The following is an 18,609-nucleotide window of genomic DNA, read 5'->3' as shown; positions in this document are numbered from 1 at the left end:
TACCCATGTTTGCATGGGTTTTCTCTGATACTAGTAGGTTAATTAGATTCTGATAAAAATGAACCGTAGCTTATGTGTGTTAGGGAATTTCCGGAAGGCTCCTGAATTTCGGGGAGTCCTCCAGGACGAGTAGGCATCCTCCCGGACACTTGTGGAGGGTGAGCTTAATGACGCAATTACATCATTAAGCCCTGCCCCCTGGTAATCAAAACTGTGAAATTCGTTTTGTATAGTAGGGGCGGGGCTATGGTGATGCGACGGCATTGCCACGCCCCCCTACACTTGTCACATGATCTGTCCTCCGGGATCTCCCGGAGGACAGTTTGTAAATGTTAGCAAGTTTGAGTTAGCATCGTTTAGGTCAGTGACTAGTATTAACGTGTAAAACATAGGTCTCCACCAGATAACTCAGAGTTTTTAATCTAAATGATCTTTAATTAGCTTTAGCAACACAGGTATAATTAGAATTTTGCAAAAAACAGCAAACAGGGCACTACTAACTCACTTCTTGGCCCCTCTCAACCAAAAGCAGTTTTGCTCTAGTAGCAAAATGTATAATCCACAGTTCTTGCACTGTCAATGTCCATCCTCAGCCAGTGTCTGATCACTCTTCATGGTTCCAGATATTCAGGGACAGGACTCCCTCCTGGTACCAACAGACATTGTGACAGTCTCGTTTCTCTGGAATACAGGGCTCCCCTGAGAGCTGGCACAATCCAGCACTCACACAGTAAACCAACTATTTGTTTCCAACTGAACCCAGACCTTGGCATGTAACTCCCTTATTTCTCTCTCCCTCTCTTCCTGTAACACAGGTCTTTTCTGAGCTACTGGCAGTTCTTTTGTGAAAGCCATCTTGTCTGTCTCCAAATGGTCCTCTGTCTCAGTTTTCCTGCCTCCTGCAGTACAGACCACAGCTCCTCAATTGGCTACCTTCATAGCTTCTTTCTGAGCTACCCATAGATGTAGTAACATACCTTTTAAATCCAGTTGAAGAGGATTCCAAACTGCTGGTGGACTTTAGGTATAATATGTATACTGCCCGCTACTATATTGGTTTAGGTTTGTTCTTAGACTAGGGGGTATATTTACTAAACTGCAGGTTTCAAAAAGTGGAGATGTTGCCTATAGCAACCAATCAGATTCTAGCTATCATTTATTTAGTACATTCTACAAAATGACAACTAGGGGGAAATCAATTGGTCGCGTTACTCTTGAAAGTAATGCGTCCTGCACACTATTACGGGTCATACGGTAATTTTAACCCGGATTTCTGCTCCCTGAGCCGCAAGTAACAATCAGCATTAAAAATTACTATACTAACGGTAATGATGTGCACTATTACCGTAATAACGATAATAGTTCGCAGGCCACGTTACGTTATAGAGTAACGCAGCCAATTGAATTCCCTCCCAAGAATCTGATTGGTTGCTATAGGCAGCATCTCCACTTTTTCAAACCTACAGTTTAGTAGATATAACCCTAGGTGTGTTTGTGTACTTTGTTCAACTGACCTCTTCCCTAATAATCAGAAATGAGTATAGGATATACACTGATCAGCCAGAACATTAAAACCACCTGCCTAATATTGCGTAGGTCCACCCTCTTGTCGCCAAAGCAGCTCTGTCCTATCAAGGCATGGACTCCAGGAGACCTCTGAAATTGTCCTGTGGTATCTGGCACCAAAACGTTACTAGCAGATCCTTTAAGTATTGTAAGTTGCAATGTGGGGCGTCCATGGCTCAGACTTGTTTTTCCAGCACATTCCACAGATGCTCGATCTGATTGAGATCTGGTGAATTTGGAAGCTAAGTCCACACCTTGAACTCTTTGTTATGTTCCTCTAACCATTCCTGAACAATTTTTGCAGTGTGGCAGGGCACATTGTCCTGCTGAAAGAGGCCACTGCCATCAGGGAATACCATTGCCTTGAAGGGGTGTACTTGGTCTTCAACAATATTTAGGTAGGAGGTACCTGTCAAAGTAACATCCACACCCAAGGTTTCCCAGCAGAACATTGCTTAGAACATCACACTGCCTTTGTTGGCTTGAAATCGAGCATCTTGGGATGTGCTTGAAAAAGAACAAGCCACTCCATGGCTTGTTGTTTTTCAAGCACATCCCACAGATGCTTGATCAGATTAAGATATGGGGAATTTGAAGGCCAAGTCAACACCTTGAACTCTTTGTCATGTTCTTCAAACCATTCAGGAACAGTTTTTGCATTGTTGCAGAGCACATCATCCTGCTGAACGAGGCTACTGCCATCAGGAAATACCGTTGCCATGAATGGGTGTACTTGGTTTGCAGCAATGTTTAGTTAGGTGGTACGTCTCAAAGTAACATTCATTTAAATGCCAGGACCCAAGGTTTTGCAGGAAAACATTGCCCAGAGCATCACACTGCCTCCGCCGGCTTGCCTTCTTCCCATAGTGCATCTTAGTGCCATCTTTTCACTGGTTTAATGACGCACACGCACCCTGCCATCCACATGATGTAAAAGTAAATGTGAATTATCAGACGAGGTTACCTTCTTCCATTGTTCCATGGTCCAGTTCTGGCACTCATTTACCCATTGATGACGCTTTTGGTGGTGAACAGGGGGTCAGCATGGGCACTTTTACCGGTCTGCAGCAATCTGCGATTTACTGTGTGTTCTGACACCTTTCTATCATAACCAGCATTTAACTTTTCAGCAATTTGTGCTACAGTAGCTCATCTCTGGGATTGGACCAGAAGTTCTAGCCTTCGCTCCCCATGCGCATCAATGAGCCTAGTGCTCCCATGAACCTTTCACCAGTTCACCAGTTGTCCTATCTTGGACCACTTTTGGAAGGTACTACCACTGCATATTGTGAACACCTCACAAGACCTGCCGTTTTGGAGATGCTCTGACTCAGTTGTCTAGCCATCATAATTTTGCCCTTGTCAAAGTCTCTCAGATCCTTATAGTTGCCCATTTTTCCATTTTGCTTCCAACATATCAAATTCAAGAACCGACTGTTCACTTGCTGCCTAATATATCACACTCCTTGACAGGTCCCATTCTAAGGAGATAATCAATAGTATTCACTTTACTTGTCAGTAGTTTTCATATTGCGGCTGATCGGTGTTTATTCCAATAAAGTACCTTTGCACTGTACAGAATACTACTACTAAGATTCTGCAAGCTATGGAGGACTGAACATGAGGACTTTGGCAAAAAAAATTAATCCTATATGTTTCCTAACCTGGGTTACATGTACCTTCTCTTTTATATGTCACATAATATTGTTAACCCGAAAAAAACTTCAAATGCCAATGACAGAGGTAAACTTAGGGAAGGGATGTCATGGGGAAAAAAATAAACACTACAAGCAATGATGATGAAATCATTTTCAATAACACTATCTTCACATGTAAAGAACATGGCTTACAGTGACAATATTTAAGGAATTACCTCCTAATTTTGCTATAACAGTAGCAAATTCAAAAATATATCTCTCAGCAAGCAATCCTCAGCATAGATGTCTGTCTTCCTAAGACTTTGGTAACAAGAAAGGTAACATCAAAGCATCAACAAATATCTAAAAACAACAAGGATTTCCATATCTAGTGGTGACAAAGAATAATGCTTTCACTTTTGTGCTGCATGGGCACCGAAGCTTGGAGAAGCTGCGTGCCCGGTATTTTTCTTTGCCATCATGCTCAGTGCTGGACACAGAATCAGGACACATGTTGCCCATGTTTGCAAAAGTGGTGGCAGTAGCAGCTGCTAACAAGAAAGCCACAGAGTTCACCAAAGGAGGAACACAGATGGCAAGAGCATTGACAGCTGAATGCTGTCGGCTCATTCCAGCAACTGAACTGATACGGTATACCAGTAAACCTTGGAAAACCCTGTCCTTGGTGTGATAGCACTTCTCTGTATCATCTTATAATTTCCTGCTGCCCTCACATATTTAAACATGTGGGAGGTAGGGTATAGAGCTGATCTAAAGTGTAGGCATTAATTGTCATTATTTGCCCATAAAAAGCACTTGTAGTCAGTCTCTGTCCACAATAAACGTACTGTAAGTCCACCTACGGCACACATCATCACTCAACTGTTACTACAGAAGAGGGTAAGTAGTCCTTGAGCGCCAGATGTTACAATTTACAGGAAAAGGGTAAAACTTTATAAGCATCCTTGGACCCACAACGATTTATACTTCAGGCGTATATATATTTTTTAAGAATCCCAACACTGCTGGCAACAGCAGCCAAAAAGTGTCCAAGGATGGCACATTCTCAACCCAGAACAATATTTATTAGTAGGGAATGGCACTAGTTAACAATTACGAGGCTGCCTAGAAGAAGAATTAAGAACAGATAAGTGGGTACCAACAGTCACATATAATACTTGGGGTTAGGCAACTGTATGGTCGTGCAAGCACAACTGTAGGTCTGTATACTACTCGTTACGTCTGGTAATCCGGTTTCCTGATGCGCACACACTCATTCATGATGTCAACTCTGCAAACATGTAAAAGTCCAAGCGTAGATTGCTTCAGGTATATCATATTACACACAAAGCTAGATAGTGTCATGGATCCCACAAAATTACATGACTACTGAACATGTTCATAGTTTATTTATTTTGTGTTTTAAACTACCCCATACAATATATCTTCATTTATACAGCATAAAGACTAAGGAGTCTATTTATTAAAATACAGTATTAACTTACAGTTTCACCGGGCCGGTTTAAAGGAATATGCAAATGCGTGACCTGGCTAGCCTGGTCACTCATGCACTTTAGAACTAAAAAATAAAATAATGGTAAAAACTAAATTAAAACATATTTAAAAAGAAAAATATTGACAATTTGGAAAATACTTTATTTCAAGAATCAAGCATTATTAATAAAATGTCTTCCATTATTACTAACTTGAGCGATAACAAAACAAGAATTGCAGAGGTACTTGCAGTTGGTATCTTAGGGGTGGAGGTGATAGACAGCAATAGCAGTGCTATTGCCGGCTGTGACGCGTTCTATCGAAGGTGAAAATTGGAGATAATGCTTTATATTCTTTAATAAAAAGACACCTAAGACTGATACTGTTTACTGTTTTTAACTGCAAAACTATACATGTGGTACTAAGTATCTGGTCTATAATTAAACCAGGAAATAAATAACAAATCATAAAAAAAACTGATTGTAGAAATGAGAAAACTTTGGCAGCTATCTTATCAACTAGACAAATTATTATTAATTTTTTTGAAAGGATACAAACATCTTTTATGTGGGGATGACAAGTCAACTTTAATACAAAAATGGCTGCATATTTCATTTTAAGATAAAATCCCTTTAACATTTTATTTCTTTAACATCTGTCTAGTCAGCTATCTCTGGTATTTCTGAAAATCTCATCCAGTAGCAGGATTATGTAATCACGTTGTCAATCCCTTTCTTTACGCATGTCCATTGCAGCTATTTTTAGTTCTTGAATGACCTGAATTTGTCACTTGAAGGAATCCATGAAACCTCTGTTTTGTTGCATGCTTGTGATATTTGCTGCCTAAAGTAGGGCACAGACAGAGACGTCTGGTTTGTAAACTAGGTGGATGATTGAAAAAACAGAAAGCACATTCACTGGCATGTAGCAGGATTTCTTAACCTTTTTTTATTATTACTGTAATTCAGCTTTAGGAAACATGGTTCACTTTTTAATTAATAAATTACTTTGTTTGAATTATTGTTGTCGACAAATGAAGTATGATATATTCTTAAAATTGTAATTAATGAAACATTGGGGAATTGTGTTAAATAATAAAATATATTTTTGTTAAAATAAGTGTCAATCTTACCCACCTTAAATGGCATGGCAACCATGTTTAAACCCCATCCATTTGGTTAAGAACTTTGGCATAGTGTAAATGGTAGATATTGAAAACTAGTAATTAGATTTTGTGATTTCAGAAAAAGGCTGTTATTGTTGCAAATGCAGAATGACCTCTGTTATGAAATTGTTTTTGAATTTTTTTTAAATAATTATAGATTTATTTACTGTAGATTTGTGTTTATTAGCATACTGTATACAATTTATATCTAGTTGTGATTGTACTTATGCTGTTCTTTTCTTTAGCTCCTTATTTTTTAATATGGCTCTTTTTATATCACCACCTGTTTCTCTTTCAGTACTATAGTTTCAGTGTAAACCAATCCAATGTGGGCTGCAAGTTTGAATGGACCAAAATAAATACAATCATGATTGTAATAATTTTTAAATAAGGTGTTAAACTTGCAAACAGAATTGTTTCTTGTTCTCATAACAAAAATATAAAACCTTATGTAGAAGATTTGAGAAAGCAATGTCAGTAAACATCTAAAAAGTTAGGAGAGCGGGTAGATATAATTTTGATTTTGCACTCTAAGCATGCTTTTCTACACTGTTTTCCAACATAAAGTCATCGCCTTGTAGATCCACCTCTGGGCAGCAGTGCAGTATTTCCTGGGGCTGAGTAGCGACATGAGCACTGCCATAGTAGATGTACACTACACTCCAATCTAGAGCTTCTCTATTTAGAGCAATAGTGCAGTTCATATGTCTGTACTTGGCCAGGAGGTGACATAATTCAGGCATCTTTGTTGGCCTCAATTCCTTGACTCTCACACAATATGGTATGTACATGGTTATCCTTGACTTTGAAATAGGGCCCACATGCACTCCTTTCTTTGAAGCACAGTATGACAGGTGTTGGGCAACATTTTGTTTGGCAAAACCCCCATATATTGTTCTTCTCGTCATCAGACAATGTGTTACTTTCCTCAATAGTGCAGTTCTCGACTAACAGTTAGCAATACTAGTATTAATTAAAATATGACTATACAGAGCATGTCGAACAGGGGTCAACACCTTAATAGAGAGGTTAGCTAGCAAGAGCAAAGCTAGTTAGGTAACATTCTACTGTTCAATGGATATTTCTGTACATAAATATTTTTTCTAGGAAAAGAATAATAAACATCAAATATATCCCTTCAATGCAGAACAAACATGTTTTTGACCTAGATTTCAAGATAATGCTCACTCTTCTTTCTGTCCAACCACTATATTTAAAGATTGAGTGTCAGAACAGATTTTCTTGCTACAATTGTATGACTAATGCAGTGGCTAATTGCACAGGTGCTTCAGTATATTGTGCTGCAGACTATTTTTTCCCAGTCCCACTTGCCTTATAAATAGAGCAGTAGCGCTTGAAAGACTCAAACTTCCTGTTCTCCTTGTCGTATGTTGCATGAAAGATGTGAGACTGACCTATAAGAACCAGGAAAGCCAGACTAAAACTAAACAGCATATAAACTTTAGACGTAAAGGAAGAGTGATAAACTTATTTTCATCACTGGAGTGATGAAAATAAGTTTAATATGATTTTATTCGAAAGCAACAAGTGTGTCTGTTATTAAGTGATTAAAAGACATAAGGAAGAATCTAATTGTCACAAATTTAGTAGTAGATGATGGTTACTTGCTAGGATTGGCATTACTGAAATTGGAAGCATGGAGCTAATGTGCCCCTGGTCTTTACCAGTGATTCCTGCAATGAGGTATTGATTTTGCTGCAAGAGACATGCAGGTCGCAGTTCTCCAAGAGAGCTACCAACGAAGTAGTAGGTGAATGAGAATAGTCAAGACAGTCCATGATCAAGCTGGTCGGTATATTGGGTACAGGGAAACAATCTAGAAGAGTGGTCAGAGCACCAGGGGTCAGTGCCAGGAGGGGAAGCAGAGTCAAAGGGATATCCAAAAGTGTAGTCTGGAGAAGCCAAATCAGGAACGAGGAAGTCAGTCACAATACAGGATACTGGTGAAGCACAGGAACCTTGAAGCATAGGGGACCTAATACTCTAGCACCATAATGGTGCCAGAGCATTCCTTAAATCAGCAGTCGCTGATGGTGGTAATGTCAGCAACTGCTGCCTAGCACTGGGACATGCATGCTCCAGAGACGGCCGCCCGGCCGGAAGTAGAGCATCTGGTTGCTTAACCCAGGAGAAGGAGGCAGGCAGCCATCCATGTGTGAGTGGGGAGGTGCAGGGTCGGCGCCTAACCATACTCCCTCCCCTCCTCCCAACCTGAAGGAGATTCAGAAAGCTATTTTTGAACTTTTCCAGAATGAGAGGGGTATGAAGATCTTTCTTATTCACCCAAGACCTGACCTTGAAAGATGCGAAAATCGAGGAGATAACTAACCTCATATTCGTCACCAGAGGTTGTTCGAATGGGGGATGGTTGGGAGGGTAAAAATTCATTAAGCACCAAGGGTTTAAGTAGAGAGATATGGAAGGTGTTTAAGATCCTGAGGGAGGAAGGTAGGTAAAGTTTATAAGTCACCGTATTGATGACCTGAATAATGCAGTATGGGCCAATGAAACGGAGAGCCAACTGCATTGAAGGAACCTAGAGCCTTAAATTGCAGGTGGAAAGCCCGACTTTAGCACCAATGTGAAGGATTGGAAAGACTCTCCAAAGTCGATCTGCAGATTGCTTATAATATTGAGAGGTCTCTACCAGTCTTGCTTTGGATCCGAGTCCAAATACGGGATAAATCACGTACCAGAGCGTCAGATGCTGGAACAGAAGAGCCAGGGTTAGTAGAAAAGTCAAGGAGGATGGGATGAAGACCAAAAACAATGAAGAAGGGAGAGGAGCCTGTGGATTCATGGAGATGATTATTGTGCGAGAATTCAGTCTGATTTTTCCAAAGAATAGCAATGTAGGAAGAGTTCCAGATTTTAAATGACTCATTCAGTCTGCCCATTCGGTTGGGGGTGATATCAAGAGGGAACTTTCAAATCATGTCCCAGGGGGTATATCTACTTAACTGCGGGTTTGAAAAAGTGAAGATGTTGCCTATAGCAACCAATCAGATTCTAGCTGTCATTTTGTAGAATGTCCTGAATAAATGATAATTAGAATCTGATTGGTTACTATAGGCAACATCTCCACTTTTTCAAACCCACAGTTTAGTAAATATACCCCCCAGACTCTCTCAGAAAGATCTCCAGAAGTAGGAGACACACTGGACACCCCGATCAGAGACAGGAGGTGTCTTGGGAGAGACAAAGCCACAATATTGGCGGTATCTATAATAGGTTGAGGTTCAGGTGTGAAGAGAAGGTCAAAATTTTCAAAGGACCATGAAAAAGCATCAGCCGGAGTGTTTCTAGAACCAGGATGGAAGGTGAGAACCAAATTAAAATGAGGGAAAAGAGATGACCACCGAGCGTGGCATGGAGTCAGACATTGTGCACTATATAGGTAGGTGAGATTTTTGTGGTTGGTGTAGACAGTGACAGGATGCTCAGCTCCTTCAAGGTGGTGTTTCCATTTCTCTAAGGCAGATTTGATAGCTGGAAGCTCCTTATACCCAATTTTTCTCGCTGGGAGAGAACTTTGTGGAAAATAACCCGCAGGGATGAGACTTCCCAGGAGAGTATTCTTTAGAGAGAATGGCACCCACTACAACTGAAGAGACATCAACCTCTAGGTAGAAAGGTTTATGCTTATCAGGCTGAGTGAAAACAGAAGTGAATGAAAAGACCCTTTTGAGAGATGCAAAAGATGTGACTGCCTCAGTTAGCCAAAGCTTAGGGTTGGCAGTATTCTGGGTAAGGCCAGTTAGTGATAACCTCCATCTTCTTCCGGGTCCATTTGTATGTCTGATCTAGATACCAAATACCCTAGAGATGGGACTTGAAAGGTTTCAAACAAACACTTCTCTAACTTACATTAAAGATGATGTATACGTAATGAGAAAGTACCTCCTACACAGCTAGCAGGCCAATTATGTGAACTGCGTTTTCAAGCCCCAATAAATACCAAGTGGCAGGGGCATGATGACAATCTTATGCTATCACGCACCTGCCACTTAATTTGTACTGGGGTAGTTGGCGTTGATAATGTTATTGCCTGCTATCTTTGAATTGTATACCTGCATCGCTGCACTACAGTTGCATTTTTTCCTATAGTATAATGACTGGGGTATTTGTCCATTTTTCAGATTTAATCAGATCAAGACATTTGTCTTTTTTCAATTTAGCTTATTGTTGATGTTATAATATATTTCTGTATGTTTTAATTTTAAAATAACTCTGCAGAATTATATTTAGCAAAATAAATATTTTAATACAACTACTGAATGTGTAAATACAAGTACTGTACTCCCAGAGACAAATCTGTAAAGCATTGAACCTGTCATAGGCAACTATGTGTTACCAAGGGACTATTGGCACCTATGTGTTTAACTCACCTTCCTAGTAATAAATATACTCCAGGTTGTTGTTTATCTGTGAAAGCTAATGACTTATTTTGGTGACAACAGATTACTTCATCATGTTGTCTGTGGTCACCATTGAAGCCTGGCAAAACATTGTATTATATCAGTTTAGTAATGCATGCAGTTGTCCACTGTACTGAGTTGATTATACTGGCATGTTCTGTTTTCATAGAGCTATTGGACCTGACATGTTGCAGAAACTAGGCATTTATTATGCACCATTTTACGTTTGCTAGGGTAGTTGCGTTATTTATAGCATGTACAGGAAATAAGGTCATTTGTTCCATGAACAGCCTTTTCATAGGAATGCATCAGGAAATGAAGAAAGGAGGTTGGCATTTCCAGTCAAGGTCACACCCTGTGGGTTAAATCAATTTGAGTCTCTGCAAGATGCATTTAGAATGCATAATGGGAAACAGAAAATCTTACTGATCTGTAAAAATAGCTCACATGTACTAGTAGAAATAATATGGATATAATGACAGGAATAACCTTGCAGAATATTAAGACAAATAAGACAACTGACAATTTATATGCCACAGAATATAATGTAAAATTAATATGAAATTTCAATGCAACCAGCATTCGTCACTATTAAATCTCTGATTTACCTATGTTTGTCAAACTTTTAAAAAAGAACAAGGAAAAAAAATAGCTTGATTCTGTATATAACTTACTGCAACTGTCCATTATTTTCCTTATTCCCTACTGTAAGTAAAATTTGGTCTGGTTGGTATTTTCTGTTTACCGTAGAGTGATTTTTCCTGATATACTCCATATTTCCATGACTTTGAAGTTTCCATGATGTTAGATTCTGCAGTTGCACCCAACTTAATTCTTAAATCAGGCGTGAGAAACTGTGACTCTCCAGCTGTTGTACAAAATGCTCTCGTGATGGGTCTTATTGTTTCACAAACCTTCTTCTGCCTCACATACATCAACATAATTATTTGTATATATGAAGTGAACTCTTTCAAATACAAAAAGTGTAGTAATTTTAGGTCTACCGACACAATATATCAAAATGCAGCATATTTTTTAATTAATTTCCTACATTTTGCAATCCCCAAAAAAACTGCTTCCTGAAACGGCTGCCTAATTTTCCTTCTTTGTAAGCAATTCACTAAATAAGTGTTTATATTCTAAATGTATTACGTCTTTTAGACTGTAATATGCAGTCTATTATTAATGTTGCTTTATAGTTGTTGCTGTGCATAGCAAGCTTTATTTTCCCAACAGCTAATTGATCTTCAACAAATGTATGAAAGGAACATTTATACTGAAACAAGACAATTTTGTTTGAAAGTTATTGCTTGGCAAATTTAGCAATTATTCTACTTTTCCATCTTAATTTATCCACTGCAGGTCACTTATACATTGAAAACTTAGCTCATATATACATTTATGATAGCCCCTGTCAGTGTCGGACTGGAGCATGAAGGGCCCACAGGGGGAATACAATGGTAGAGGCCCACCAGAGGGTGTGTGGCCAGCCACTAGAGAGGCGTAACCAAACCACTAGAGGGGGTGTAGTAAGCACACGAAGGACAACTAGCACCACAGTGTAGTATATAAAGAATGCAGTATGTATATAAAGAGTACACATTCTTGGCCTGCCCCTTAGATTGGGCAGAACAGTCACCAAAAATTGGGATTTTCCCACTAGAATCAGAACATGTGACAGACTGTCCTACTATCTCCTACCTGTTCTTGTCAATTTCACTACCTGTAGCTGCTGATTTCTTTAGTTGCAGCTTCTATGGATACTGAAATGTTGGGGGCCCTATTTGGAAAAAAGAAATGGGCACATTTAGAAAATGCCAACCAACTCTGGCAAATTAATAATAATTAATAGCACCCATGATTAATAATTATGCCTTCCTCCAAGGCCCAGCATTAAAATAATAGTATTCCCATTTATTAAATAAACCTATTTCCCTGCCTCCAAACAGCCCCAGCAATAAATTAATAATATTTACATTTTAATAAATATACCTATTTCTTACAACCATCGCTGCCATTAAATAATTCATATTCACATTTAATAAATAGACCTTATTCTCCCCAAACTCAGCCCCACATTTAATTAATAGCCCCCAAACCACCCCATGTTAAATTAATAGCCTCCACTATGAAATTAAATTGCCCCACCATCACCCCACAAACAAAAGAGCATCCATTAATTAGCCACCATCTACCACACACCACACATTACATTGACACACGCCCCCTGTGCCATCACACACACTACACTGCCACAAGCCCCCTGTGCCATCACACACACACACTACATTGCCACAAGCCCCCTATGCCATCACACACACACACACACTACATTGCCACAAGCCCACTGTGCCATCACACACACACTACATTACCACAAGCCCCTTTTGCCATCACACACACACACCACACATTACATTTCCACTAGCCCCCTGTGCCATCACACACATTACTGTGACCCTTCATCATCGCCACACTGTACCTCCTTTTGATCACACTGTACCCCTTTATGATCATACTGTGCCCTCCACGTTGCTTTCCCCCCCTTCACCTGGCCCCCTTCATCACTCTGTGCCATGCTGTTTCCCACCTTCTTTACACTGTGCCATGCTGCTCCCCCCTTCATCACACTGTGCCATGCTGCTCCCCCCTTCATCACACTGTGCCATGCTGCTTCCCCCCTTCATCACACTGTGCCATGCTGCTCCCCCCTTCATCACAGTGTGCGATGCTGCTACCCCCCCTCCCTCATCACTCTGTGCCTTTCTGCCCCCCTTCATCACTCTGTGGCATTCTGACCCCCCCCCCCCACCCCTTCATCACTCTGTGCCTGCTTTTCTCCCTTTGCCTCCGTTCCTTTACTTACCTTATTGGCTTCATTCTTCTCTTCTGTCTTCTTGCTTGCTGGCTCCTTTCTGCGCCGCTCGTCACTGAATGTCGGGCGTGATGTGATGACGTCACGCCCACATTCAGTGTGAACGAAGCAAGGATGAGGCCCGCCGCCGTGATCATTTAAGTTTTATTTATTTATTTTTTTAAAGTACCCTGCTCCCCCCCACCAACGAAGAGGGTGGAACCATCAGGCGTCGGGCCCACCAGGTAATACTCTGGCTCCAGTTTCAGCTGCTTAATGTGAATATATAGAGAAAAGAGGCAAAGAAAACCTACTCCCTCAAGTTTTACTGAATTTTTATAGAAATCAAAATGAAAATTAAATCCTATTTCTTCATTACAGATTTGACTAGTAAAAAATAGATGTTTGCTTAGCGATTGTATTTATTACATTGATGTATTATTTATATTTGTTCCTTTAATTTTGTGGCCAGTGCAGTCATTTGTCACAGAGAAGCAGTCTGTTCCATTACAATACTTTTTCTTTCCTTTGCTGCAGCTGAGAAAGTAACCTCATTGGGAAAGGACTGGCACAAATTTTGCCTGAAATGTGAGCATTGTAACAAGACTCTTAATCCTGGTGGGCATGCTGAGGTAAGTTCTCACAGTTACTTATATTCAAATATTTTGAATACAAAATCCTACAAACAACTTAAAAGGAATCCCCATGGCAAATAAAGGATAAAAATCACACATATATACAATTGCCTAACTCATACATTATTTAAGTAAATTAAAAAACAACCCAACACATACATCAAAATAGTGTTGCCAGAGATTTTCTGAAGTCAGCAATTGGTGAGTGTGATTGATTGCTAAGATTGCTAAATTAGCTTTGTAGAATTGCACATGTTATTGGAAGAGCTGTGACAGATTTAATACTATAAGATAAGGAAGCATTGTTATCTGTCAGCCCAGCTTAATCAATAAAACTACTGGAGCTTTGAGCAATTTGGTCAGACTCCTGAAGGTCCAAGTGTTGATCATTTGGTCACTCAGTTGCAAAGTACCTTTTCTCTTTCCACAATACTATTCTTTTCTAGGGGCCAGGTTTTACAATCTGCCCAATCAAATTTCATTGAACAAATGAAATGTGATGGTTTAGTGTGATCATTTGGCCGTAGCCTCCAAATTAGTCAAATAATTATTTTTGTATTTTCTCTTTTTAAGGCTAGCTGCATTTTCGTTAAATAGGACTTCTGACAGGGTGCTTGCTGTGTTTAGGGAAAATCTTCTTACATGGTCATAAGTTTATTGTAAATGTATTTTCTTATCATAAGCTAATACTACTTTTAAATCTATATTTGTTTATACTGCTAGTAACTCTTTTGTATAAACCAACTTGTATTTTGTATTTTAGATTTAGTGGTCTTTTAAAGATCAACTCCATTCCAGATTTTTGATGTAATAATTAGTATGTAAGAGCTAACTACTTAACAAGTAATAGTTGTCTTACACTCCAAATGAAGTTGTCGCAAGTGCCAGTGAGAACAATAGAGCACATAAAACCTTTCTCTCTCACTTTCGCAACCTTTTTTCTGCATTTCATATATCTTATATATAGCCTATAGCATGTTTAATGGACTCAGATATGCTATTCAGTTCAGGTGTGAACTAAGTGCTGATTGGAAGGCAACACTTTCTAAACTCTCACCTGTTCTGCACTCATTGACAGTGCTAACCCTGGTATCTGGTTCTTCTCACTAATCCTGGTATACTGTATCCAGGATGTCTCAACTAATCAACTTTACTGCTGGAATGCCAGGTAGATAGTATCCTGATCCATTCTAAAATAACGCATCTCCTGACTTTGGTGCCTGAGATCCTGAAGTGATTTTTAACTTCCGCAACAAATTTTTGTGTTTCTGCACTCCTGCGCCACTGATTCCGCAGCGTTGTACAGAGAACTCATTCACATCAGTCCCTGCCCCATTGGAGCTTACGGTCTAAATTCGCTTACATACGCACACAGACAGAGAGAGAGTTTAGGGTCAATTTTGAAAGCAGCCAATTAACCTATTAGTATGTTTTTGGAGTGTGGGAGGAAACCGGAGCACCCGGGAGGAAACCCACGCAAACACGGGGAGAACATACAAACTACATACAGATAAGGCATGGTCGGGAATTGAACTCATGACCACAGCGCTGTGAGGCAGAAGTGCTAAACACTTAGTCACCGTGGGATTTGTTCAACCTGTAAATAGAGATTTGAATGTTCAACAGGAATTGTTACTAACCAAAGAACATATTTTGAGGTCCCTGATTCACCTTCAGCATATAGGAGGTCCATGTCCTCATCTGTCAGCGGAAGAACACAGTCGCAGAAGAATTGACACCTACCAGCAGTTGGCACTACTGAGAACTGAGGCGCGGAGTCTAACACGCCTCTGGTTTTCACCAGGGACCCCTGCAAGGAAGTATGGACTCTGCTGCAAGAGGCGTGCAAGTCGCGGCCCTCAGTATCAGTTAGCTGGAGAGGTGACCAGTGATGCAGCGGGGATGGTGCGCCAGGATATAGGATGGAGGCCTAGATGCAGCAATGCACACACGAAGGATAGTCAGCAGAACAGGGTCAAAACCAGAGAGACAGTCACAGCCAAAATCAGAAACAGGAGAATGGTCAGGAAGCCGAGTCAGAACCAGGAAATCACTCTAAGTCTGAATCAGGAGCCAAAGGAGAAGTCAGGAACAAGCCGGTGTCAGAATCCAAATGAGCAACAAGAAAACAGGAACAAACGCTGGAGCAAGGCTGAAGACCAAATACTTCGGCACCCTAATGGTGTCCGAGTGATTTTTAAATAGAGGGAAGTACTCCTTGATTGGTGCTGCGGTTTTCGGCGGTAAGAACGCAACCAACCGCTAACAGGAAAAGAGTGTCTCTTGTCGCTAAGCGACGGAATGCGATGCTCTGTGCATGTGTGCAGATCAGGACTGGAGAAAGTCTCTTGTTGCTATACGACGGAATGCGATGCTCTGCACATGCGTGCGAATTAGGAGCCAAGAATGTACCGTCACTATGCAACTGGACACGGGCATCGCAAAGCGTCAGGCGTCCGTCTAGAGGTAGAAGCAGGACGGCGACTGACACTATGTGCCTGAGTTATTAAGGAGAGTAAAGCAAAAAAAAGAAGTAACTTTGCACCTTTACAAAACCATGTTGCATTGGAGGTAGTGATACATTTAAAATGTGGGGACAGATTTATAGTTGGGCTAGAGCATGTCCTAGATAAACTTTAAATTTCAGTGTAAAAATAAAGTTATCAAGTATTTGTGTGCTACATGACAAAAAAGTCAGTATTTTCTTTCTGTGCAAAATAATAAGCTAATTTGTACCCCTTTCATTGTAACATTGTTTTGTCCATGATCAAATTGACTGTTTTGTTGTTTTGCTCTTCTTAATGACTCAGGCCCTATGTCTCTACTGTGCAAGTTCTGAAAATTACCTTCTTCAGTGCCTTCTGAAAGCCTATACCTCCTGCAGAACATTCTCCAGTGAATTCATCTGCCAAACTTAAACCTGGAATCAACTCCTGTATCAGTGAGATTTTCACTCTCTCATTGTGTTTCAGGAGGAGTCTCATCTCCCATAACTGTTCATAAGAAAGAGTTTTCTACAAGGATTGCTTCAGTGGCAATAGCTTTACCAAATCCTGCTGTAAAGAAAGTTCCGGCTCTTCAAGCTGTCTTCTGCCCTGAGACTCTGCTTGCTGCTTCCAGTGCTGTCATATCAATTGTGTCCTCATGTCCAGAGATTCCAGAGACAACAGCGTGTACAGTGATTCCTAATATGGCAGTGTGTCCAGAGGTATCACTCATGACAGCTTGTCCAGAGGCTCTACAGATGACTACACATCTATGTTATCTGAGAGAACTGCCTTTGCTGAAGTATTTGAGACATCTGAGACTTCTTCCATGTCTAAGATGAAAGCCCTGTCCAATTTGTATAAGACTAATACCCAGCACAAATTTCCAATGTGGCCTACCTATTCCAATATGTTTAAGACAACAACTCACTCCGAGTTGTCTGAGACGGAATGGGGACAAACATTCTGCCTTTGCCTTGAAGCATGAAGACAAACATTATACCCAGTCTAAGCAGGCAGAGATGACTAGCCAGTCCTATCTCCCAGGCATGATCTTCCATCCTGCTCCAGAGAGGGTGTTGTCCCTCAAGCCTGCTCCAGAGAAGGTTCTGTCCCTCCAGCCTGCTTCAGAGAGATTTCTAACTGTTTTCCAGTCAGAGTGTCCAGAAACTTCTTACCAGCCTGAGTGTCCAGCTACTGCTTCTCTGTCCGTGCTTCTAGAGGAGAATGCCAAGTCCGGGCTTTTAAAGACAACTGCTTAGTCTTGGCCTGAAGTCTATTCTGTCCTGATCTCCAGGCCTGAGGTCAATTATGGCCTGACCGCTGGGCCTGTGATCAATTCTGTCCTGTCCTCCGGGACGGAGGACAAAACATCATCATCATTTATTTATATAGCGCCACTAATTCCGCAGCGCTGTACAGAGAACTCACTTGCATCAGTCCCTGCCCCATTGGGGCTTACAGTTTAAATTCCCTAACACACACAGACTAGGGTCAATTTGTTAGCAGCCAATTAACCTACCAGCATGTTTTTAGAGTGTGGAAGGAAACCGGAGCACCCGGAGGAAACCCACGCAAACACAGGGTGAATATACAAACTCATCACAGATAAGGCCATGGTCAGGAATTGAACTCATGACCCCATTCCTGTAAGGCAGAAGTGCTAACCACTTAGTCACCGTGCTGCCGTGACCTCCAAGCCTCAGGTATATTCTGGCCTGGCCTCAGTTCCCAGCCTGACATCCACAGATAGCTGCTCAGCCTGAGGTGCTTGAGATGACTGCCCCGTCCACAGTCCCCAGGTTGAATCGCTGCCTCCTATATTGAGATTCCAGATATTTTTTGTGCCCAATGCTTCTGCTGCTAAATTCTCCAAAGACCAACTAATTCTTTTTTGATGCATACATTATAAAATTTATGGTTTTGATGCATCAATGTGCAAGTCAACTATCTATTCTTTTTGACACCACTGAGCAGGACTTATAGCCTCCATACTTATGAGTTTTAGAGAAGAGGATCTAGAGTGGGCATGTGCTCTCAGACTCCAGAGATCCTATTCTGCAGGATGTTATCACTTTTAATGCTGCAGTAATTAGGAGGTTCAGTCCGTCATCTTTCCGCACATTTCTTGATGCAACTGCTAATCCTGTATCCATATCAGATCATAAAGTACAGCCAGAAAAGTCAGGTCTTATTGATCTTTTGGTTTCATCAAAAGACTGTTTGTTCTGCAGAGAATGGCCATAAAAGGAAAAAGAAGAAATATTTTTTCAGCATCTGGAATCAGCTCCATAATGAGGGGACTATGAACCTGAAGAAAGTTTGTGGGTCTG

At 40.7% G+C, this 18,609-nt stretch overlaps 1 protein-coding gene across 3 annotated transcripts in view; it reads left to right on the top strand.

The window, feature by feature from the left end:
- LOC142108916 (cysteine-rich protein 2-like) overlaps positions 1 to 18,609 on the top strand; it is a 131,355-nt gene that overhangs the window by 54,850 nt on the left and 57,896 nt on the right. For all 3 annotated transcript variants that reach the window (XM_075192893.1, XM_075192896.1, XM_075192894.1), the window contains one exon: positions 13,693 to 13,787. In XM_075192893.1, the coding sequence (XP_075048994.1) occupies positions 13,693 to 13,787 (95 nt within the window). The remainder of the gene's footprint in view (positions 1 to 13,692; positions 13,788 to 18,609) is intronic.

The sequence above is a fragment of the Mixophyes fleayi genome, chromosome 12 (assembly GCF_038048845.1).
Source record: "Mixophyes fleayi isolate aMixFle1 chromosome 12, aMixFle1.hap1, whole genome shotgun sequence".
Lineage (NCBI taxonomy): Eukaryota > Metazoa > Chordata > Amphibia > Anura > Limnodynastidae > Mixophyes > Mixophyes fleayi.
The sequence above is the reverse complement of the archived record's forward strand: the minus strand, read 5'-3'. Positions and strand labels throughout refer to the sequence as shown.